We start from the raw sequence: 22695 nt of genomic DNA, 5'->3' as shown, positions 1-22695 counted from the left end.
AGGGGAAAATCTCGATCAAGCAAGATACTGCAATGGCGGCGATCCCAAAAATAAAAAAAGAAAAACAAAATTTTAAAAATTCACAACGTCAACAATTTCAATTGAATAATTGTTGCGATTCTACGTAGAACAGTCCTCTCCACCGACAAAGTCCATCGATGATGATTGACGGGAAGAGAAACGGAGGATTAATCGTTTACTGATTTACCGGAGGATTCGTCGATCGATCGGCCGATCGGAAACTCTTCAGGCGTCGTTGTTATCGGCGGGGATAACGGCGACGGCGTTAGGGCCACCATGAGAAGAGCCGCCGTCCCTGGACTCTTCGTCTTCCTCCTCCTCGTCGTCGTCGGTGTCGTAGGTCGTGAGGTTAACGCACGAGAAACGCTCCAGCGACAAGAAGAAGGCGGCGGCGACGCTCGAGCCGAACCAGCGGGCCAGGCCGTCCAGCCTATCGTACGGTGCGACGCTTGTATTCTCCATAGCGCAGAGAGCAGAGCGCAGAGATGAGAGTTTCGATGGATAGATAGAAGAGGCCTTTCTCTCTGTCGTTCACGATTTAGAGAGAGAAAGTGATGAATTCTATTGAGAAATGATCAATGGCAAAAATGGCGGGTTGGGCGATGCGGGGAAATTACCGATTAATATATTAATCTTACAACTGACAAGAGGTAGTTAACTGTTTAACTACCCAATACCTTTTCTTTACTTATGATCCCTTAATTATTGTTAATTATACAATATAGTTCTTTGTTGTTAATTCTTTTAAAAAATGTGGTTCCTTAATAATTTTAAAAAAAAATTATAAATTTGATTCCTTATTAATGACAAGCATTTGCTAAGACTTTGTGGTCGACACTTGGTTGCTCTCTTACATAGAAGGGGTGAGTTCGAGTGTCAGTGGATGAGAGATAAAGTCTAAGATTAGATTTATTCTTGCAAGTTTTGTAATTGCAAATTTAGGTGTCATTTTTATTTTAATTTTAAAATTTTAAGCTTGCACAATTAGAAAGCTTTCAAATGGTACAAAATTTGGCAGCCTTTTGTACTCTTATTTTTTTTTATAAAGAAAATGGTTAAGACTATTACAGTTTTGTAATATTTTTTTCACTTTCAAAATTTCATATCACTATAGAGTTGGGCAAGTTAACTCAGTCGAGTCAACTTTCAACTCGGCCGAGTTAGGCGCTAGGTGGCTGCTTATGAAGCAATTCGCCTCAGCTTAGGGGCACTTAGCGCTTAGGCGATTGATTTTTGCAACAGTGGACGTGCCCCCTCTTGACTGAATTGTCAAGTCATTGTGTTGGTCTACTTGCGTCTGACCTCAAGCTATGATTTTTCTTCTTTATTGCGCATGATCTTTGTATCTTAACAAGTATACCTAGGAGTGCACATCAAACAAATTTACCGATCGAGTAAGTATAATCTATCACTCTTATTTTGAATGTTTTCCTTAACTTTTACTAGCACAATGGCCATATTTATAATTTGTAGAATAGTTTAAAAAATTAGATTTCTTAAAATTACATTGTGGCATTGCATAATCAACAACAATTCATTTCTCTTTTTTGTTTTCATTATTTTCCACATCATCGTCCACGTGGAAGTAAAGGCCACGTTAGACTTTCGGATGGATAAGATTTAAGAAGCAAGACAAAAGCAAAGGCAATGAGCGACGCACAGAGCCAAGAATGGCGTTTCTCTCTCCCTCCCCAACACAGAAACCACAGTCTCAGTATCTTCTCAACTACCCAAAGAAATTTTCTCACTATACTCCTCTGCTACACCGCCCGTCGTCGCAGATCAGATGTTCAGGTCAAGGGTTTCCTTAATCTTTGTTTTTTTTTTCCAAGATTCTGTTTTTATTTCATAAGATGTGATTGAGGTTTGGTGTCCATGTGAACAGCTTTCAGAGACAGCTCGAATGCCAAGGAAATAAGAAATGTAGCTTGTGGGATTCTTGCTGCTTGGGCAATCAGTGCTGTTTCACCTGTTATTGCTGCCAGTCAAGTGAGAAATGGTTTTCTGTTGTTTTAAGATTCAGTTCTAGCAAATTTATGCTGTTGAATATATGTTCTGTATGCCTGTTTATCCCCTGCAATTTAAGTTGAAAGCAGTGAAAGTTTCTACAAACCAGCCAAGTATATGCTAGAATTATATTGATTTTGTGTTGGAAGCTAGGCTTGTAGTTAGCAAGAATATTTTGTTATCTTTGAGACCCTTTGCTTGAAACATCTTGCACTTGAGTTTTCCATCATTTCTCCCCTAAAAGTTATTGGCTTATTGCATAGGTTGATCATCATTAAAAATGAAAAAAACTGGTTTCAGGCTTTCAGCTTCTATAACCCCAGCCAAGTTAGTCTGTTGACTTGATAACCAGAAGGTTATAAGTTCACTCCCAGTGGGAGTGATTCTAGCTTATTGGTTTGAGCTGGTCAGTTATGGCCAACCTAGATTGATCTACCTCCTTGTGGTCCTTTGTCGGGTGTCACAAGGTAGGGTTTACCCTGTGCACATACTTGAGTAACGACTATGAGTTTCCCTCGTCATTCAAAAAAATTAAAGGTTTACACGGTGCTAGAAATGAACTGTAAAAGCTGCTAGTTCTTGGTGGTTGAGCAAATGCATATTGTATTTGGGGAGTTGGAACATTTGCAAAACACCTTGGAGTGGATATTGGCCTGCATGGTTACAGAGTGATCATCAATCATGTGTATCCGTTTGTCATTTTGGTTTATCCAAGTGTATGTGTCCTTTCACCTAATTTCCTCGGATTTGCAGAGATTGCCTCCTTTATCGACAGAGCCAAACAGGTGTGAGCGTGCTTTCGTTGGCAACACAATAGGTCAAGCTAACGGTGTTTATGACAAACCACTCGATCTGCGCTTTTGTGATTACACGAACGAGAAAACCAACCTCAAGGGGAAGTCTCTTTCAGCAGCACTTATGTCAGACGCCAAGTTTGATGGTGCAGACATGTCTGAAGTTATAATGTCAAAAGCTTATGCAGTTGGAGCTAGCTTTAAGGGTAAGTATATATGTTGCTGTTATAGTTCAGATTTCAGAACAATTGATCCACAAAGACGAGATTTGGAATGCAAAACTCTCTTTATTTTCAGGCACAGACTTCTCCAATGCTGTTCTTGATCGCGTTAACTTTGAGAAGGCCGACCTGCAAGGAGCTTCGTTCAAGAACACAGTGCTATCCGGATCGACTTTTAACGATGCTAATCTCGAAAATGTAGTCTTTGAGGACACCATCATTGGCTACATTGATCTTCAGAAGCTCTGCACAAACAAAACAATCGACGAAGAAGGAAGGGCTAACTTAGGATGTCGATAGCCTCGTGTTAGGGCCTCAATGGACTTCCTATTATACTAAAATGGGAGGGAGACATATCATCTGAAGTTTTGCAACAGTGAGTATAACTAAATGATGAATGTGAAAGGAGAATTTGAATTGCTTCTCAGTTCTTTGTGTTTACTGTAAAACCTTGCTTTGTTTCACATGAGATTCAATTTGTTCTTCTATATGTAATTCATTCTATACATTTGCTCCCCCTGAGGAGGTAGATGATGAGTAATAATAGATAAGAATACTCTTGAAAAACTCCAAACTGGTGTATTTCATATATGAAAAGTCTAAGGTGTTGATCGGTGTCGACTATCGAGTACAACCATCCATAATATATCTGGTTGCATTGTGAGGACGGTCCCGGTACAATTCAAATAGTACATAGCACTCGAGCACGTTGCATAGAATCTTTTTAGTACAGTTTACATCCATAGTATATCTGATTGCATCGTGAGAACAGTCCCGATACAATTCAAATAGTATATAGCACTCGAGCACGTTGCATAGAATCTTTTTAGTACAATTTACACCTCATGTATATGAGGGGTGTAGTAGCTACGAGTTTTCCTTGTTATTAATAATGTCCCACCCCGCACGTGTAGTAGATGCGAGTTTCCATTGTTATTAAGATCTCTCGTTTGAAATGCCACAACTTATGCTACTCGATAACAGGGCGGAATATCACAATATTAGAATTTTAAATTATACTTCCAAATTAAAATGTCATATAATCTATTAATAAATTTGTGATGTAGTGATACGAAATGACTCTTTCCCGAAGAAGTGATGAAATAGATAAAGTATAACTCTAGTTCATTTTTTTCAAAAAAAAAAAAAAAAAAAAAACTCTAGTTCATTTCAATTAGATCTTTACTCAATATTGAGAGATGTTTGTGATATCAACTAACGGCTGCAGCACAGCAGCAGTATATGAAGCTCTCACTCCTCTCAGTAGAAAGTCTTTGCCGCGAATATTTACAGCAGCGACGCCGTCGCCCTCTCTCTCTCTCCCACCGCTGATACTTTCTTCTTTCTCTCTCTAACTTTTTTCCGGATTCTATTAGGGCTTTCGTAAGAGTATTTTAGGGCTTTTGGTTTAGTATTTTCGATCTAATCATGGCGGACTGGCAACAATTCGTACAATCGGTGGTTTTCGGCCTGATTTTCTCTTACCTTCTCGCTAAGCTCTTCTCTGTAATCTTCGCCTTCCGCGACGAGAATCTTCGGATTTCTCGGAGCGACTCCGTCGACGACGATTCGAAGGCGGTTGATGCTCCGTTGAAGACTGCTAATGACGCGGAGCTCCTCGGCGATGAGGTTTTGGAAGAGGAGGAGCCGCTGATTGGAGAAGAGGATGAGAGCTCGACGGTTGACAGCGATGATAGCGAGGACGATGATTGGGAAGGAGTTGAGAGTACTGAGCTGGACGAGGCGTTCAGTGCTGCAACTGCATTCGTGGCTGCTACGGCGGCGGATCGGTCAGCGCTCAAAGTGTCGAATGAGTTGCAATTGCAGCTATATGGACTCTACAAGATTGCTACCGAGGGACCTTGCAGTGCTCCCCAGCCTTCTGCTCTGAAAATGACTGCTCGTGCCAAATGGTAATGCACTTGATTTTACTCTACCATTTATAGATTTTGATTGTTTCGAGTTACAAAGTGTTCTAACAACTAAAAGTTTATTTTTTGTGCACTTTAACGATGTGAATGTGAAAATTCTAGACTTTAGATATTTGTAATATTCAAAAACAATAAATATCTCAACTTTTTGGGATTCTTCAGTACAGAGGAAGATAATAGTGTGACTATTAAGATAAAAGGAGTTTCTAGAAGTAGTAAGCTCATCTCTGTCCAGGCTGCGGGATACATAAAACTCATAGTTATTCTACACAATTTGAATATCGAAACCTAGGAGAAATCTTTCCTCTCTGTAATTGACATGATTTTTTCTTCCAATAGAATATTGTAATAGTGTTATTGGCAGAACTTCAGATAGCTTTAGTGTCTACAATTACTGTTTGATGCATTACTTTTTCTCTTTGGTTTGCCTTAGTGACTACTTAGTACTTACTAAAATATTTGCGTTGATATCTCTGGTTGGCAAGCTGAAATATTTGTATCATGGCATGTTAGGCAAGCATGGCAAAAGTTGGGAGCTATGCCACCTGAAGAAGCCATGGAAAAGTACATTGACATTGTTACTGAGTTGTATCCTACTTGGGCTTCTGGTGCAGCATCATCTGTAAGGCCAACACCTGTTCTTTTTCTTTTTTTTTTTGTTCAGCTTAGTACTACTATCTCACGGTTCTCACCTTTTGTTGCACATTTGTTCTCTTTTTTTTTTTTTTTCCTTGTATTCTCAAAATGCTGACAGAAGAAGAACAGGGAAGAAATTGGCAGTGCAGATTCTAAGGCTACAATGGGACCTGTTTTTAGCACCTACATTTATGAAGAGGAATCTGAAACTGAATTGTAAGCTTCTGGAGCAAAATCTTTCAGCATGTCTATATTCTTTTGTCGAGGCATAATACACAACACACACACACACAAAAAGTTCTAACGAGGCTTTGTGCTTTTGGTGATTAGAAAAATTTGATAGATGATTATGTGCTTTTGCACCATTAATAAGAATGTTGGGATACTTCGATTTTTAAGCTTTTCTGATGTCTTTGCAGGAAAATGGATGCTATACATGCCTTTGCAAGAGAAGGAGATGATAAAAACTTGCTCAAATGTATCGAAAGTGGTGTTCCTGTGGATCTGAAGGGTTAGTTGTTCAAATGGTTCATATATTCTCATAGCTATTTCCATTGGCTTTCTAGAAACACATATTGTTTCAGCATATTACATCCTTGATTCCTATTGATATCAGCAATGGTAGTAGTGATTTGTTGCTGCAAAATTATGCAGAATATTTATCTCTGCTTTAAGGATTACTCTCTCTCAAAAACAGAAGGGGTTTGGTGGTTGAAACTGAGGTCTTAGGCTAATGGTACAATGAGCCCTTAGTTTCTTTGGCTCAATCATGTACCTCCCTTTTTCCCTTTTCAGGGAATTTCCAAATACAGACTAGCAAGGTTATCTCCTAATGGATAATGTTTTCTTAAAACCATTTCAGACAGTGAGGGTCGTACTCCATTGCACTGGGCTGTAGATCGTGGCCATCTAAATATCACTAAAGTGCTTCTAAGCAAGACTGCCAATGTAAATGCAAAGGTAAGACTAGACATCCATTCCTTTATGCTCCTTTTTTCAAATTGGATAATTTCTTCCTAGAGAATGCTAAAGAATATAGAGACGAAAGGTTTTATTAGTAATAGTCTGCTCTTATTGGTTGGTTTTGCGATTATTTCAAAAAAGGTATACTTGATTTCGTTGCATATGGTCGCATATGATTAATCCAATTGCAAAGAAGTGCACAGTTTAAAGTGCGCTTAGTTGCTGTCGGTGCACCATACTCTTTAAGAATTAAGATCTGATTAAGTGTCACTGAGCTGATTAAGGTTCAGTTCCTCAAAACTGTGCCTAAGCAGAGTGAGCCTGTATGTCCAAGTCCTAAAATTTCTTCTTTGCATCTTTTGCAATGAAGCCAAACCTTAAATTAGATGTTTCTTCTCTGAAATCCTTTTTATACAGTTTTGAAAGTTTTGTGGGTTTTTCGCAATTGAGCATTAGATTATATGGCAAAGAACATTTAGTTAAAGTGTCATGTGCGGGTATGAGATTAATGCCTCTTGCACAGCTGAGTTATTCACAATGTTCCCCTATTTGTTCCAGTTTTGATTGAAGTGTTCTATTCTTATATTTCTCTATGAAGGATAATGAAGGGCAGGCCCCATTACATTACGCGGCGGTTTGCGAGAGGGAAGATATTGCAGAGTTGCTTGTGAAGCACAATGCTGACATAGATGTGAAGGATGACGACGGAAATTGCCCTCGCGATCTGTGTGATTTGAAGTGGCCATGGCTACAGTGCACAGCCACCGAGTGATGTTTTTCCTCCACTACTGATAATTCTTATAGATGTACATGCTCTATATACATCTCGGCAGTGGATTGATTGCCTTTTAATGAATGGACTTTGACACATAATTCTCCCTCAGTATATTTTTTAGTAGTTTTGCTTAGTCTAACGTCCGGTTCTGGTCTATCCAGTTTTATTCAGAAAACGGATATAGACTGATAATTTTTTGTTTTGTAGTAAGGGAATGAAAGACTTTTTATAGACTGAATTCTTGCTTCAATTCTCATTTACTTTATACAAAATGAATTCTAATTTGAAAAATAATACGGAGTAATATTCTCTAGTCTCCTGTTGACATTTTGATACCATTGCATTACATTTTGGAGATTTAGAATTGGATTAGTAGCAAAAGAAGTTGGATTTAAAATTAAAGGATTTCGATTTGTGTTGATAGATGTGTTTCAAAAATGAAGGGGGGAATCGTGGCCCTTCTCAGGAAGGATTCCACTCTCCTCTTTCTGCTATTGGGGAAGAGAAACCAAAAAAAAATACACAAGATTATCCAACATTAGCCTGCCTCTGCCTATCCTAGGCATCAATTTCTCATACTAGTGATAAAATAAAGAAGAGGAAGAAGAAAGAATATATCATCTACACTTCTACAGCTCATCATGGGAGTCGTCGTCCTCGTCACTGCTTCCAGCACCTCCAGGGGCTCCGCCAGATCTCTGGTATACAGCGCTGACAATTGGATTGCAAACAGCCTCTACTTCCTTCAGCTTTTCCTCATAATCCTCCTTCTCAGCGTTCTGATTGTCATCTAACCATTCAAGGGCCTCTTTTGTTGCGGTCTCAATCTTCTCCTTCTCCTCGGATTCTAGTTTATCTGCTAGCTTGTCCTTGTCGTTGATCTGGTTCTTCATGTTGTAAACATAGGTCTCCAAGCTGTTTCGGGCATCGATTCTTTCTTTTACCTTCTTGTCCTCCTCCGCAAACTCTTCAGCCTCCCTGACCATCCGCTCAATCTCTTCTTGGCTCAGGCGACCTTTGTCGTTGGTGATGGTAATCTTCTCAGATCGCCCAGAGGCCTTGTCTTCGGCTTTAACATTCAGAATGCCGTTGGCATCAACCTCAAATGTAACTTCAATTTGAGGTGTTCCTCTGTTCCACAGGATTATGAATATGATTTCAGTTGAGAGAGTAGTAGAAAGGCAACCCATTAATCAACTTGGGAACAAAATAAATAATCCTTACCTAGGAGCTGGGGCTATTCCGGTTAGATCAAATTTTCCAAGCAACCTGTTGTCCTTTGTGAGACTCCTTTCACCTTCAAACACCTGCACAACGCACAAATTCACATCAGATCAAGTGAGAAAGGAGGATATATTATGCCATTCACTATGACTGCCCTACACAATCTAAGGGCATACCTGAATTGTGACAGTTGTCTGTTGATCTTGGTAGGTGGTGAAAACTTGAGATTTTTTTGTTGGGATAACAGTGTTTCTGGGAATCAACTTGGTCATCACTCCACCAACAGTTTCAATACCAAGGGTAAGTGGAGCCACATCAAGGAGAAGAATATCTGATAACAAAGCACAGATGTTAGCAAAGAACTTCAGGTTTTAGGCTAATTAAGCATAAATATTGCCAAGTCTGAAATGGCTGAAAGAGATAAATACCTTTGGTTTCATCACCTCCCTCTCCACTCAAGATTCCTCCTTGTACAGCAGCACCATAAGCAACAGCCTCATCAGGGTTAACACCCTTGTTTGGTTCCTTACCATCAAAGTAGTCCTTCAAAAGTTGTTGAACCTTTGGAATCCTAGTACTTCCACCAACCAGGACAATCTCATCAATCTGGTTTTTCTGTAACCCAGCATCCTCCATAGCCTTCTTAACAGGCCCCATAGTCTTTCTGAACAAATCATTGTTCAACTCCTCAAAACGAGCCCGGGTAAGTGGTTCTGAGAAATCAGTACCATCGAAAAGAGACTCAATCTCCACACGAACTTGATGTTGGCTACTCAGAGCCCTCTTTGCCCGCTCACATTCCCTCCTGAGCTTACCAAGAGCCCTGTTGTCCTTGCTGATGTCCTTGCTGTACTTCTTCTTGATCAATTTAATGAAATACTCCATAATTCGCTGATCAAAATCTTCACCTGCAAGAAGAAAAGGCAAGTATATAATGCTTGTGTGAGGCCGTGATCAGCAATAAGAATCATTTATCATATCTAAAACTCAAATAGTCAAATGCCTTCCCACCAAACAAAATCTCAAATAACCATTTAAAAAACTACAAAGGCCCTTACCTCCAAGGTGAGTATCTCCGTTCGTTGAAAGAACCTCAAACACACCATTATCAATAGTTAGAATACTAACATCAAAAGTTCCACCACCAAGGTCAAAGACAAGGATGTTCTTTTCACCGCCTTTCTTGTCCAATCCATAGGCAATGGCAGCTGCAGTCGGTTCATTGATAATCCTGGCCACATTCAATCCAGCAATGATGCCTGCATCCTTAGTAGCCTGCCTCTGAGCATCATTGAAGTAAGCTGCAAAATTCAAGGAGAGGTAGCATAGCAATTTCAGTAATCACATTACAATAAAACCAATCATAGTAAATTATAAACCACTGCATTACTGAATTTTACCTGGAACAGTGACAACTGCATCCTTGATTGTCTTTCCAAGGAAAGCTTCAGCTGTTTCCTTCATCTTAATGAGAATCATGGCACTAATCTCCTCAGGGCTGAAAACCTTGGTTTCACCATCTTTGATCTTGACTTGTATATATGGTTTTCCATCCTTGTTAACAATTTTGTAAGGAACAAGTTTCATGTCCCTTTGTACTTCTTTGTCGTCAAACCTATATTTAAGATCCCCATTAGAGTTAGCTTGAAAACACACACAACATGCATATATTGGAGGAAACGTGAGAGAGAAATTCATTACTTTCTTCCAATGAGCCTTTTTACATCAAAAATGGTCCTCTCAGGGTTGGAAGCGGCTTGGTTCTTGGCAGCCTCACCAATTAATCTCTCATTGTCAGTGAAGCCAACCCATGATGGTGTGATACGATTACCTTGGTCATTAGCTATGATCTCTACACGCTGATCTTTGTAAACTCCAACACATGAATAAGTTGTACCAAGATCTATTCCGATCACAGTCCCTAATTTGGATGCTTCCTCTTTTGCGATAGAAAAGGCAAATAAGCTCCCTGTCAAGAGATACATTGCCAAATAAATGCATCAACAACCAAATGAACCAATTATAATTAAATGAAACATAAATATTAGTTCCAACAAACAAGGAATGCCAATGCCAAACTTCATCTTTATTATTTTAAGCATACTACTAACAAAGATCATCCGATGAATCAGTAAACGCTGAACATGTCAATAAAATTGCCATAACAATGTGAATCCCACAGTTTCATGCATTTTAGGCTTAATCCAAACATTACAATTAGCACAAGTGTAGCAGATCTAGCAATCGAGCAAAAATAGTATCAAAACAGGCACTGTTTTCCATTTAAATAACTACTCCGCATCATTATTTTCGTTATTACACCTACAGGTCCAGACAGCATGAATGATAAGAACACATATCCTAGTAATATCAAACGGTCTTCTTTCAGCTCAGGGACTGGAAATTTCTCATCATTGTTTTTCTATCACACGATTACATAAATTTCGACATTGAGCTTGGCAAATTAGCTCAGAAAAATTGCAGTGTAGAGATTTGAAAGTGGAAATCAGAATGCTTACCGAACACAACGATTCCGAAAACGATCAAGGATGTGCGCCTAATCCACTCACCACCAGCCATTGCTCGATGATCAGATTGAGTTTTTGTTCTCGCTTTCTAGAAATGGTTTCCTTGTTCTATCTCTACTTTTCCGTGAATTTACAGCGATCAGAGACTCAGTATATAGCGAAGAGAAGCCGTGGTCAGTTATCGTTTCCGAACTCAAACGGCCAGTATATATAACGCAGTTGAACCAGGTGAATGTGTCATTGGCGATGACGTGGACCAATCCGCTTGTAGGAACCCAAGTGTCTTAGCCAATCAGATGTTGCCATGTTATTGTTTCGTCTCCTCGCTTCTGTGTGTTGCTGACCATGTCATCCGTGATGACTTGGACCAATCAGGATTTTGCTTTAGATATAAAAAGCCAATCAGTTACTTCTCTACGTTGGGATCATCTCAACCGTCGGTTTCAAGATGGACCGACTTTAGTGAGTCTGTGACACGCAATGGAGTCGACGTTTTTCTGGAAAGTTCTTGCCCAAACACCTCGGAAGTAAAATCAGAAATCAAAGGAGAAATTTTCCGTTGATGGAGGCCATGACAAGATGATTGAGACAATCTTAATTGAGTTAATTAAATAATTAATTTGATAATTAAAAAAATTTGAATTTAACTTTTAAAATTAGATAGTTATATTTTCTTGTTAGAACTTAGAAGTATTTGAATGGAGCAACAAAACAAACTGAGTCAATTCCTTTTTTGGTCCTAGACTTATGGTGGCAAAGACAATTTTAGTCCTCCATAAAAAAATCAGACAATTTATGGACATTGTTATTGTGACGGGGACAATTTTAGTCCTCCGTCTATATTTCCGGTTAGATGGCCGTTTGAGAGAGGGCAATTGTGTCATTTCACTATATCCTTCCCTAAACGACGTCGTCCTCATATTCCCCTTCCCTTCTCGTATCTTTGCACAGGCCTTACCGGCATCCACCAACGGGTCATCGGAGCAACCTGTCATGAGGACCCGCCAACCTCTTTATATCGTCAAGATGTTTCGACCCGCCGTCGACGCCCAGGTTCCGGAACTCATGATCATCACCGGCACCCTTCGGCAAACACAGACCATACATCTGGTCAATCGCATACAACGGCAAAATGGAATTGTTTTTTAGCCTCTCATCGGATTCAGACCTAGTCTTCCCGCTGAAATAGGGATGGTGCAAGGTCATCCCCTTGATATTCAGCGGCTTGAGCTCATCCGCCGCCCTTAGCCCGGCAAAGTAAGCAAGGTTTCTGCAAAGGGGTTGCCAAGCTCAACAACATTATCTGCCTTCATCCTCTGTTCGCCGAGAAGAAGAACAAATGGAAACAGAGGAGGGAGACGTCGCCACCGTTCGCCGTCGAGGAGTCCATGCTGCTGCTACCGTCGATCTGCTGAACCTACCGGAGATTCCAACCCCGTCGCTGCTGCCTTGCATAGTCGAAACCAGAGGAGGGAAAGATCGTTCGCGCTGCCGCCGGAGTGCTCTGCCTCGCCGGGAAAAGGGAAAACAGGGGACGCCATTGTCAGAGCTGCTGTCGTTGCTCCGTTCGTCGCTGAGCTTCGTCGAAGGAGAAACAACCCACCGCCGTCGCCTATTGTTGCAGTCGAACCGCTTGGCGAGAGGGAGAAAGGAAGATAGATGGGAGTTTTTTTTATGAAGACCTTGCACCATTGACAAGCAGTCAAGCTGTCGTAGCTCCGTTCGAGATCCGCGTGAAGGGAAGAAAATTATATTGAATTGTGATGAATTGACAAAATTGCCCCTCATTTAAGCAGTCAACTAACGAGATAATAGACGGAGGACTAAAATTGTCCCCGTCACAATAACAATGTCCATAAATTGTCTGATTTTTTTATGGAGGACTAAAATTGTCTTTGCCACCATAAGTCTAGGACCAAAAAAAGAATTGACTCAAACAAATTGGTTGAATAAATGACTTGGTTATTACAAAATTAAGTTCGTCTTTTAATTGAAATTGTCTATTAATCTTTTTAATTTGAGTTTATTACAGTTTTTCATAAATCAAAGTATTAAATTGCATGAGCATCCTCGTACTATCGGTTTGGATTTGAACGGGTTGGTTATGAATAACTTAGACACTTAAATTGCTTTATCTCTTAATGATTATTTACTGACTATGATCCCAATACGAAATATATTAATATACTCAATACATACCATAAAATAAGATACAAGTTTTCCTTGTTATCAATATACACATTTACACACTTTTGTGGTGTGGGATTTGATAAGTGAGTGGAATGATAGATAACTTTAACCACCTTATCTATGGGTTGTACTTAATTAACCATTTAGTTTTTTGTTTTTTTTTAATCCTTTATGCTTTAGGAGTTGAGCTATTGTGATTGTCCTATAACTTCACTATCCTGTCTTAAATTGATATAAATAAGCAATAAACCAGATGTAGTTGCTTTCAAAAAAAAAAAACAACCAGATGTAGTTATTAAAGTAGAGGTATATATTAACTCTATTTTAGACTTGCCAATCGAATAAAATAAACATCATACTTTGTTAATGCTAGTAAATAATAATAAAGGTGAGAATGAAACAAAAGGACACAATAGTAATGTCAATTCATTTTTTTTTTTTGTTCAAGTTTCATGAAAAAACAAAAAAAAAAAACAAAAAAAAAATCCCCTCCCATTTATTTATTTATTATCATAACTAATGAAAAAGTTTTTCATGAACCAAATGGATGAGAATATCAAATTTTCTCATATTTAATGAAATCTTTTTCATTAGTAAAAGTTGTTTATCCAACATTCCAACCAAACACCCTCATAGCTTTTGATTATTATTTGTTTATACTAGTACTATATTGACCTTGTTTTTTTTTTTTTTACTACTTTCAGAGTTTGTTTGGAAACAGTAAAATGACATTTAGGAAATATTTTTTGAAAATGTGTTATTTTTTTAAAAATATTTTTTATTTTCTCGTGTTTGACTGCACAATAGAAAAATGTCTTAGTGTGTTTGGTTCATTTTTTAAAAATGAGTAGAATTGTATAATTAAACATTTTAAATATTTTATTTAGAATATAAAATAATATTATTTATCAATTAAAAAATTAGTTTTCGCCGGAAACTTTGTTCAGAGTGTGGCGGAAAATGACAATATTTTCCTCAGTCGACGAATTTTTTTTTCGTTGACTGCATTTTCCAATTGCATCCAAACATTGGAAACTCAGAAAAGAATTTATATAAATCATTTTCCGATTTTTCAAACACAACCTTAATTGGTTTTACAAGTTTGTTAGTGAAGCATCATGCGAAATCAACACACGCACACTATGTGTTGGTTTATGACTTTTGGGCAGTCAATGGCTGGTCAACACAACCGTTAAAATAACCAATATATGAAGAAAAAAATATAGATAAAACATATGGAGAAAATAAATATGTTATATTGATGAATATTGTTTGTGACTTATGAAAATTGATTGTCATTTCCCAGGGTTTATTTATATATATATTTTTGACCTATAGCCCTACAAAGAATATGAATCATAGATTGCCTCATACCGGAAGTTATTATTATATTGAGAGTAATAACTCCTAGTCATACTATATCAGGAATAATGAGTTGAATCATTATTACATTATGAATACTAAGTTCAATCCTAATTAAACTTCTAAGTTGCTCGGTATTGTGTATCCTTATTGAACTTCATTGGTACAGTTGCTTTATTGGACTGGTCCATGTGTCCCCGTGGCCAATATACCATCCATTAATATGTTTTGTTAAAAAGTTTGTCGAAAAAAAATAAAAGTGGTGAAATTTTAAAATTGAGACACCAGTAGTGAATGATAGTAGACTATATAGAAACGCAGAGTTAATACCTCCAATGGCCCTCCGAGTATTAGCGATTTACCAGTTGTGATCCATCGACTTTAAAATAATCTTCAATGGTCATTCAAGTTTTAAAAAATAATCACTTCCTTTTAGGACGTTTCGTGGTCGATTTAAACTCGAATTATTTTAAGAATTAGGACCACATGTGTTTATTTTGTAAAACTTAGAGGACCATTGAAGGTCATTTAAAAGTCGAGAGACCACATCTGGTAAATCGCTAATACTCGACCATTAGAGGTATTAACTCTAGAAACGTAATAAAAGTTAAAAGATTAAAAATAAGAAATATAGTAAATAGTTAAAAGTATGATCATTCAATTATGACAAAAGAAAAAAAAAAAACAAAAAAAAAACACGAAACCTTCACTATCTAACTAGTTGACCAATGCGCACACTTAATGCTTCATAATTAGTAAAAGATTTAAAAATTTACTGGCTATTTTAATTTATTAAATTTGTGAATTTCCTCGTCTTCGAAAAATAATTTTTGAAAGATTAAATTTGTCCATACAAGTACTCAAAAAAAAAAAAAATTTGTCCATACAAATTTGTTGTATGGGAGAATGGCCATATAAGTCATATTGGAGTATTGGACTAAACTTTTTTCAGACAAAAATTGCTACTCCGTATAAGCCTATAACTAGAATTGAAAAAAAAAAAAAAAAAACTGTTAATAACTGTGGGCCCGTGATTATAAACGAGAAGTCCAACGGCGTTGATTTAAAACGACGGTGGTCATCAAAGCAGCTTAACATCTTCCCTAAATAAAATATTACCCGAAATATAATTGCACAGATATTGATTTACACAATAATAATTCAATTCCAGGTTTCCAGTCCAGCTTTACATCTCACTCTCCCTCGCTCCCGTTCCCTCTCTCCTTCTCTCTCTTAGGGTTTTCAGGAGCCGCCACTTTTGCTCTGTTCGATCCCAAATCGTGGTGTCTCCTTGCCTTCCACTCTCAAGCTTTCAGGTAATTCGCTCGCTTTGTCACTCATTGATTATGGATTTATATTTTTCCTGTGTATTGTTTCGATGCTTGATCTATACTCTTGGCTGATCGGTTGTTTTTTTCCATTGCGCTTTAAGCAATGTTGAAGTCCTTCAAATAAAATTTTTTGGGGGGTTGTCTTCAGTAGGTATGCTTGCAACTGCGTGTATCCGGCACAGTTTTTTAGTAGTGGATTTCAATTTTGTTAGATTTTTTTTTTAAAAGTCGGCTTATGAATTTAGTTAGATCGGGGATATTTGAGCGAATTTTAATGCGTTTGAAGTTCGTAGAGTTCTGAGATTTCTGTTGTCGGATTATTGGTATTTAATTTTTTTTTTTTTTTTGCATCCATGTTTTTGTCTTCTGCCATTTTTGGTTTTCTGTGGAATTACATTGTCAAATTCGTCGGACTGATAGGGAACTAGAGCCTCAGTGTTTGTAGTGATCTGCCTAATTTAAACATTCAAAGTTAATGGTTTTTGGGATTTTTTTTCTGCATTTTGCTAATAAAATAAAGTCATACTTTTTTTTTTTTTTTTTTTTTTGATGTCAAGTCTCACGCTCAATAAGGATTTTTTTTTTTTTTTAAATTTGGAATTCTTCTTTTGGTTGCTGCCAAAAAACAACTGTTTTTTTTATTTGTATGAGCATTGAGTTTTATGTTCCTCTCAATGTGGGGGACATTTGGCAATTCTTTAGGGGTATTGTTTGGTTACCTTAGAAACTTAACTCTCCAAAAAAAAGTTTTCTAGGAAGGTCAAAAGGTTTCTGTAGCCTCTTGACATTGAACAACTTCTTAGAAGGTAAGGAATGATTTTTGCCCCCTTACACTTGTATACTCTTGTTTTAACTTGGAAATATAATGTCCTTGTGCTGTAATATAATATCTGAAAACTTAAAATGCATTTTGTTGGTAGATTTTCAGAATATAATATAATATATAGTTTATTTTTTTTAATTGTTGACAGAAATAGTATGGCAATGGAAGTCACTCAGTTTCTTTTGAATGCACAATCAATCGATTCAACTATTCGGAAACATGCAGAAGAAACTCTCAAACAATTTCAGGAGCAAAACCTTCCAGGTTTCCTCTTGTCGCTCTCTGGGGAGCTTTCCAATGAGGGAAAGCCAGTTGATAGCCGCAAGTTAGCAGGTTTGATACTTAAAAATGCCTTGGATGCCAAGGAACAACATAGGAAATATGAACTTGTGCAAAGGTGGTTATCACTAGATGCAGGTGTGAAGACCCAGATTAAGAAATGTTTGCTACAGACACTTTCTTCTCCTGTTCTTGATGCTCATTCTACTGCTTCACAAGTGATTGCAAAGGTTGCTGGTATTGAGTTGCCACAAAAGCAATGGCCTGAGCTGATAGTAGAACTATTGTCAAATGTTCAACAGGTACCAGCTCATGTCAAGCAAGCTACTCTGGAAACCTTGGGGTATTTATGTGAGGAAGTATCACCTGATGTTATGGACCAGGATCAAGTAAATAAAATACTTACGGCTGTAGTTCAGGGAATGAACGCAAATGAAGGGAATAATGATGTTAGGCTCGCTGCTACCAGGGCATTGTACAATGCTCTTGGCTTTGCTCAAGCAAATTTTAACAATGATATGGAGCGGGATTATATTATGAGAGTTGTTTGTGACGCTACTCTTTCACCAGAAGTGAAAATTCGACAGGCTGCTTTTGAATGTCTGGTGTCTATTTCATCAACATACTACGAGAAGTTAGCTCCATACATGCAGGATATTTTTAATATTACAGCCAAGGCTGTAAGGGAGGATGAGGAGCCTGTTGCTCTTCAAGCCATTGAGTTTTGGAGTTCAATATGTGATGAGGAAATTGATATTCTAGAAGAGTTTGGTAGCGATTGCACTGCAGACTCTGATGTTCCATGCTTTTTTTTCATCAAGCAAGCTCTTCCGGCCCTTGTTCCTATGCTATTAGAGACACTTCTTAAGCAAGAGGAAGATCAAGATCAGGATGAAGGTGCTTGGAATCTTGCAATGGCTGGAGGAACTTGCCTTGGATTGGTTGCTCGTACAGTGGCAGATGATATCGTCCAATTGGTAATGCCATTCATTGAAGATAATATTGCAAAACCTGATTGGAGGCAAAGAGAGGCTGCAACCTATGCTTTTGGTTCCATTTTGGAAGGTCCTTCACCCGATAAATTAACACCTATTGTTAATGTTGCTCTAAATTTCATGCTTGCTGCTTTGACAAATGATCCCAATAGTCATGTAAAGGATACAACGGCATGGACCTTGGGAAGAATATTTGAGTTTCTTCATGGATCAACAATTGAGACACCTATTATTAACCAAACAAACTGTCAGCAGATTGTTACTGTACTTCTTCAGAGCATGAAGGATGCACCAAATGTTGCTGAGAAAGCTTGCGGTGCTCTCTATTTTCTTGCCCAGGGTTATGAGGATGTGGGCACATTGTCTCCATTGACTCCTTACTTCCAAGAAATCGTTCACTCTCTTCTTACAGTTACTCATCGTGAAGATGCAGGTGAATCACACTTGAGGACTGCTGCATATGAGACATTGAATGAAGTGGTCAGGTGTTCAACTGAGGAAACAGCTTCTATCGTTTTGCAACTAGTTCCAGTCATGATGTTGGAGCTCCATAAGACTCTTGAGGCACAGAAGCTATCTTCCGATGAGAAAGAGAAGCAGGGTGAGTTGCATGGTCTTCTTTGTGGGTGCTTACAGGTCATTATTCAGAAACTAGGAGGACATGAGCCAACAAAATATGTATTCATGCAGTACGCAGATCAGATTATGAATCTTTTTCTCAGAGTGTTTGCATGTAGAAGTGCTACAGTGCATGAGGAAGCTATGCTTGCCATTGGAGCCCTTGCTTATGCAGCAGGCCCTGATTTTGCCAAGTACATGCCAGATTTCTACAAGTACCTAGAAATGGGTCTTACGAATTTTGAGGAATACCAAGTCTGTGCTGTCACAGTAGGTGTTGTGGGTGACATATGCAGGGCTTTGGAGGACAAGGTTTTGCTTTATTGTGATGGTATAATGACCCAGCTTCTCAAAGACTTATCAAGCAACCAGCTCCACCGATCTGTGAAACCTCCAATCTTTTCTTGCTTTGGAGACATTGCTTTGGCCATAGGAGAGAATTTTGAGAAGTACTTACTGTATGCTATGCCTATGCTACAGAGTGCCGCTGAGTTGTCTGCCCACACAACGGGTGCTGATGAAGAGATGATAGAGTATACCAATCTTCTGAGAAATGGCATCTTGGAGGCATACTCTGGGATTTTTCAGGGATTTAAGCATTCTCCTAAGACCCAGCTACTGATCCCTTATGCACCCCACATTTTGCAGTTCCTGGATAGCATTTACATGGGAAAAGACATGTGAGTAATTGCAAATTTCATTTTGTTATTCTGATGCTTTATTCTACAATAACCTTGATATTGTTTCATTTTGTTGTTTTTTTCCACACTAATTTTCTCATCTATTTTTGATATCTTAGGGATGAAGTTGTGATGAAAACAGCTATTGGAGTCCTTGGTGACCTAGCAGATACTCTGGGTAGCAATGCTGCTTCTTTGATTCAACAATCTCTATCAAGCAGAGACTTTTTGAATGAATGTTTGTCGTCCTCAGATCATTTGATCAAGGAATCTGCTGAATGGGCCAAGTTGGCCATCAGTCGCGCCATTTCTGTTTGAGGCTTTGTCCACTTGGTACATAATTTTTTTCCTTTTAGAAGTCCCTGCATGCATATGGTTGTGTCAGAGTCAAACATTGCATTCATGTGTCGAGTCATTGCCATTTCCTGACAACGGCTAGCAAGTAGCATTCCAGTTGTCACTAACAAAATCACCAGCATCTTGCGTCGGATTCTTTATTTGCCCACAAGGGATTGGGGTGAATGTGGCTTCTCAGAAATGGTCGAAGGCCTTCCATGAGAACTCGAACGTGATCAACTCCTTCAAAATTGGTTGGCGTGGAAGCTTGTACTAACATGTTCAAAAGTTTGGGCTGCTGTATGCTGGTGTTTTTGTTTTCATCCGTAAATGTGGTCATCATTACAGAAGCACCCCATACCATTCTGATGCTGATGTTTTATCCAGGGGTTTAAGGTTGGAAGTATAATTCCCAAGTTTTGGTGCTCTAGCACTTTAAGCCCAACTTTTCTTAAATATCCTCATACTTTTCTTTTTTTAATCTCTTTTTTTTTTTGGTCGGTCTGCCCATGTATTTGTCATAGTCAATTGCATCCTGATTTTCAGGTCGGATTGTACACCATCTCATCCATGTCACTTTACCTACTCTTTAGTTAGGGCATTTGTTATAATGTTATGCATCATCATTTATATATATATGTTCTCTGTTTAAAGCCAGGAATGTGTTTTCCTTGTTTCTTACTTTTCCCATGTTGAATGATACGAAAACACATGTGAAACGATATTGCACAAAACTAACAGAATAATCATGAAATAAGCTATTGCAACTTGGCAAGTGTACCAATTGGACTGATATAAAAAGTGCAGTATTGGTATAATTTTCTTTAGATTATACTCCAAAAATGAAACTGGAACAATGCAAAGTCAATGGAGAAGTGCTAATAGGAAGAAACTTTTAGGTTGCATGATCTAAAGTTCTTCCCTCATATAACCTGGACCAGGTTTGAAGGGGTCTGATTCAATGTATGCCTCTGGTCGATAAAACCCAGCATCATTCATACGATTACTAAGGACATGAAGCATGGCTTTCTTTGACCCATACTCATCGCGGTTGTTCTCAACATATTCCTTTGCCTCTGCTGCGATCTCATTGACAAAATCAAACCGGTTCTCTTCCGATAGCAATAGCCTCTCAATGTCCATTGTCAACAACTTCCCCTCTCTCCTTATCTTCCTCACGTGCTCCTCCAAGAAAGGAATTCTTTCCAATCTGTAGTCCATCTTATCATCCACCCTCGTCTGTGATAAACAAACCTATCAGGTTAGTGACAACCAACATATAATGATACAAACTGCTTTTTCTATGGTCTGAACTCTGAAGTGCGTGCCACTGCACTGCACACCCCTTGAAGCTTGTATCTTTGAAGATCTATTAAAGTTTTGAGTTCCTTCCAAAGCCATATATGATGAAACAACCCTATTGGGTTAGTAACAATAAACATATATTTGCAATTTCTATGGTCCGATGTGTGCACTACACACACCTTGAAGCTGATATCTTTGAAGATCTATTAAACTATTGAGTTCCTTCTAAGCCATATATGATGAAACTTGAAAGCCTATTGGGTTAGTAACAACAAACATATCATGATACAATTCTCGATTTCTATGGTCTGTTCTACACACACCTTGAAACTGATATCTTTGAAGATCTATTAAACTTTCAAGTTCCTTCCAAAGCCATATATGAATGATGAAAGGAAAGCATAGTGATTGCTCAAAGTTCCATAACTCAAAAATAACAAGAAACTAGCAGACTATACTTTTGAGTTAACAGAACTTTGAGCAATCCACAGAATCATTAATCTTTGTGATTGCTCAAAGTTCCATAACTCAAAAATAATCTCATCCACAGCGATGCATCAATGAGTCCAACCAGAAACTCGCAGACTAGATTACTTCCACAGAATCATCAATCTTTCTTCCAATTTCAAACTTTTACTGTCTTGTGAAGATCATCTCCAGCATACCAATGCACAAAACTAAAATTAACAGCTAATATATGTCAACAAATGCAAACACTATGCATTCTTGAAGTATATTTTCTTTGCATCATAACATATTTCAGTATAAACACTAATCAACAATTACTTTCATGAAATCCAAAGAAAAACTGAGAGAGAGTAGTGTTGGCTTACCAATTTCCTTCGCCTCCATACTCTACGGCCTCGGCCTTCATTTTGCGAGTTGGAACTCTTCTTTTTCTGAGTAATTAAAGGAAACAATAATTAAGATTTCTCAATTTAAAAAAGCAAAAATACTGAAAATGAAGATAATTCACCTGCGACAGAACCACAAAGTTATTGACACGTCCTGGATTTTCGAGCTTAACACCAATTTTCTGCATTTCATAGACAAATAATCAGTACGGCTTCTCAACTATCACAACTTTGCTGAATCTCCATCAAAGAGAGCTTAAACGCCTCAAATTTTGATTTTTCTTTTTTCGCAAAATTTCTTAGCTAGAAAAGTGAGAGCTCGGGAAGTAGAAATTAGTTTACGGGGAATGTTTGTAGCGTTGAGAAGCCTCTGGTGATCGGAGTGGTTAATACGGCCATTGTTGCGTTCGCCGATCGCTCTTTTCCGGCTCCGGCTTTATCCTCTCGAAGTTAGATGTTGATTATCGAGAGTGTAGAAGATAAAAGCGATATAACAAATGGGCCGGATGGTAGCCCATTTTAGTACTATGGGCCTGGACTAAATGGCCCATGAATTGACCCGATATTTCAAAACCCCAACCCGCTTAGCTATGGATAATCTCTCTTCTCTAATCTCCATTCTCTGTTCTCTGTTCTCCCACTTCTCTCTCTCAGAGCTTTTGACTGCAACTACACAAATGGCGTCTCTTCTCTCCCCCTGGACCTCTACCTCTCTTAATCACTGCTGCAGGTAATTCTCTACTTTTTCTCTCTCTTGTTTGTGATTGAATTTCCAATTTATTTTATTTTACTTTTCTCCTTTTTTTTTTTTTTTTTTTTTTT

General features: G+C 38.2%; 6 protein-coding genes across 6 annotated transcripts in view; 4 read left to right on the top strand and 2 right to left on the bottom strand.

Moving 5' to 3' along the window:
- The first annotated feature begins 1670 nt into the window (after positions 1-1670).
- On the top strand, positions 1671-3662 carry LOC115998075 (thylakoid lumenal 17.4 kDa protein, chloroplastic). The gene is made up of 4 exons (XM_031237543.1): positions 1671-1815; positions 1907-2010; positions 2782-3028; positions 3120-3662. Exons 1-4 carry the CDS (start codon positions 1692-1694, stop codon positions 3341-3343), a joined length of 699 nt encoding a protein of 232 aa, XP_031093403.1. The 5' UTR covers positions 1671-1691; the 3' UTR covers positions 3344-3662.
- Positions 3663-4288: 626 nt separating this feature from the next.
- LOC115997942 (acyl-CoA-binding domain-containing protein 1-like) lies at positions 4289-7586 on the top strand. Its single transcript, XM_031237364.1, has 6 exons — positions 4289-4956; positions 5488-5596; positions 5729-5826; positions 6030-6121; positions 6473-6570; positions 7172-7586. Exons 1-6 carry the CDS (start codon positions 4472-4474, stop codon positions 7343-7345), a joined length of 1056 nt encoding a protein of 351 aa, XP_031093224.1. The 5' UTR covers positions 4289-4471; the 3' UTR covers positions 7346-7586.
- A 131-nt stretch (positions 7587-7717) lies between these two features.
- On the bottom strand, positions 7718-11274 carry LOC115997941 (luminal-binding protein 4). Its single transcript, XM_031237363.1, has 8 exons — positions 11092-11274; positions 10274-10541; positions 9973-10187; positions 9631-9873; positions 9001-9480; positions 8749-8903; positions 8573-8655; positions 7718-8479 (listed from the first exon to the last, which is right to left on the bottom strand). The coding sequence occupies exons 1-8, from the start codon at positions 11150-11152 to the stop codon at positions 7978-7980; spliced, it is 2007 nt and encodes a 668-aa protein (XP_031093223.1). The 5' UTR covers positions 11153-11274; the 3' UTR covers positions 7718-7977.
- A 4442-nt stretch (positions 11275-15716) lies between these two features.
- On the top strand, positions 15717-20371 carry LOC115998914 (importin subunit beta-1-like). Its single transcript, XM_031238584.1, has 3 exons — positions 15717-15968; positions 16955-19378; positions 19498-20371. The coding sequence occupies exons 2-3, from the start codon at positions 16962-16964 to the stop codon at positions 19694-19696; spliced, it is 2616 nt and encodes an 871-aa protein (XP_031094444.1). The 5' UTR covers positions 15717-15968; positions 16955-16961; the 3' UTR covers positions 19697-20371.
- Positions 20372-20460: 89 nt separating this feature from the next.
- On the bottom strand, positions 20461-22341 carry LOC115999236 (protein PLASTID TRANSCRIPTIONALLY ACTIVE 7). Its single transcript, XM_031239075.1, has 4 exons — positions 22216-22341; positions 21996-22055; positions 21853-21918; positions 20461-20953 (listed from the first exon to the last, which is right to left on the bottom strand). Exons 1-4 carry the CDS (start codon positions 22270-22272, stop codon positions 20624-20626), a joined length of 513 nt encoding a protein of 170 aa, XP_031094935.1. The 5' UTR covers positions 22273-22341; the 3' UTR covers positions 20461-20623.
- Positions 22329-22695, top strand: part of LOC115999235 (nephrocystin-3) — a 4909-nt gene continuing 4542 nt past the window's right edge. Inside the window, exon 1 of the mRNA XM_031239073.1 lies at positions 22329-22603. Coding sequence (XP_031094933.1) covers positions 22416-22603 — 188 coding nt within the window. The 5' untranslated portion in view covers positions 22329-22415. The remainder of the gene's footprint in view (positions 22604-22695) is intronic.

This window comes from Ipomoea triloba, chromosome 12 (assembly GCF_003576645.1).
Source record: "Ipomoea triloba cultivar NCNSP0323 chromosome 12, ASM357664v1".
Taxonomy (NCBI): Eukaryota; Viridiplantae; Streptophyta; class Magnoliopsida; order Solanales; family Convolvulaceae; genus Ipomoea; species Ipomoea triloba.
Note: the sequence above shows the minus strand (reverse complement) of the source record. Positions and strands in the feature narration are given on the sequence as shown.

Excerpts from the sequence above, each read along its gene's own strand:
- LOC115998075 (XM_031237543.1), top strand. The coding sequence starts at position 1,692 with ATGGCGTTTCTCTCTCCCTCCCCAACACAGAAACCACAGTCTCAGTAT. Across the intron at positions 1,816-1,906 it reads GTCGCAGATCAGATGTTCAG|CTTTCAGAGACAGCTCGAAT; the intron begins GTCAAGGGTTTC and ends CCATGTGAACAG. Across the intron at positions 3,029-3,119 it reads AGTTGGAGCTAGCTTTAAGG|GCACAGACTTCTCCAATGCT; the intron begins GTAAGTATATAT and ends CTTTATTTTCAG.
- LOC115997942 (XM_031237364.1), top strand. The coding sequence starts at position 4,472 with ATGGCGGACTGGCAACAATTCGTACAATCGGTGGTTTTCGGCCTGATT. Across the intron at positions 4,957-5,487 it reads ATGACTGCTCGTGCCAAATG|GCAAGCATGGCAAAAGTTGG; the intron begins GTAATGCACTTG and ends ATGGCATGTTAG. Across the intron at positions 6,571-7,171 it reads CTGCCAATGTAAATGCAAAG|GATAATGAAGGGCAGGCCCC; the intron begins GTAAGACTAGAC and ends TTCTCTATGAAG.
- LOC115997941 (XM_031237363.1), bottom strand. The coding sequence starts at position 11,152 with ATGGCTGGTGGTGAGTGGATTAGGCGCACATCCTTGATCGTTTTCGGA. Across the intron at positions 8,904-9,000 it reads GGGAGGTGATGAAACCAAAG|ATATTCTTCTCCTTGATGTG; the intron begins GTATTTATCTCT and ends CTTTGTTATCAG. Across the intron at positions 8,480-8,572 it reads GGAATAGCCCCAGCTCCTAG|AGGAACACCTCAAATTGAAG; the intron begins GTAAGGATTATT and ends CCTGTGGAACAG.
- LOC115998914 (XM_031238584.1), top strand. The coding sequence starts at position 16,962 with ATGGCAATGGAAGTCACTCAGTTTCTTTTGAATGCACAATCAATCGAT. Across the intron at positions 19,379-19,497 it reads ATTTACATGGGAAAAGACAT|GGATGAAGTTGTGATGAAAA; the intron begins GTGAGTAATTGC and ends TTGATATCTTAG.
- LOC115999236 (XM_031239075.1), bottom strand. The coding sequence starts at position 22,272 with ATGGCCGTATTAACCACTCCGATCACCAGAGGCTTCTCAACGCTACAA. Across the intron at positions 22,056-22,215 it reads CAACGCTACAAACATTCCCC|AAAATTGGTGTTAAGCTCGA; the intron begins GTAAACTAATTT and ends TATGAAATGCAG. Across the intron at positions 20,954-21,852 it reads TATGGAGGCGAAGGAAATTG|ACGAGGGTGGATGATAAGAT; the intron begins GTAAGCCAACAC and ends TGTTTATCACAG.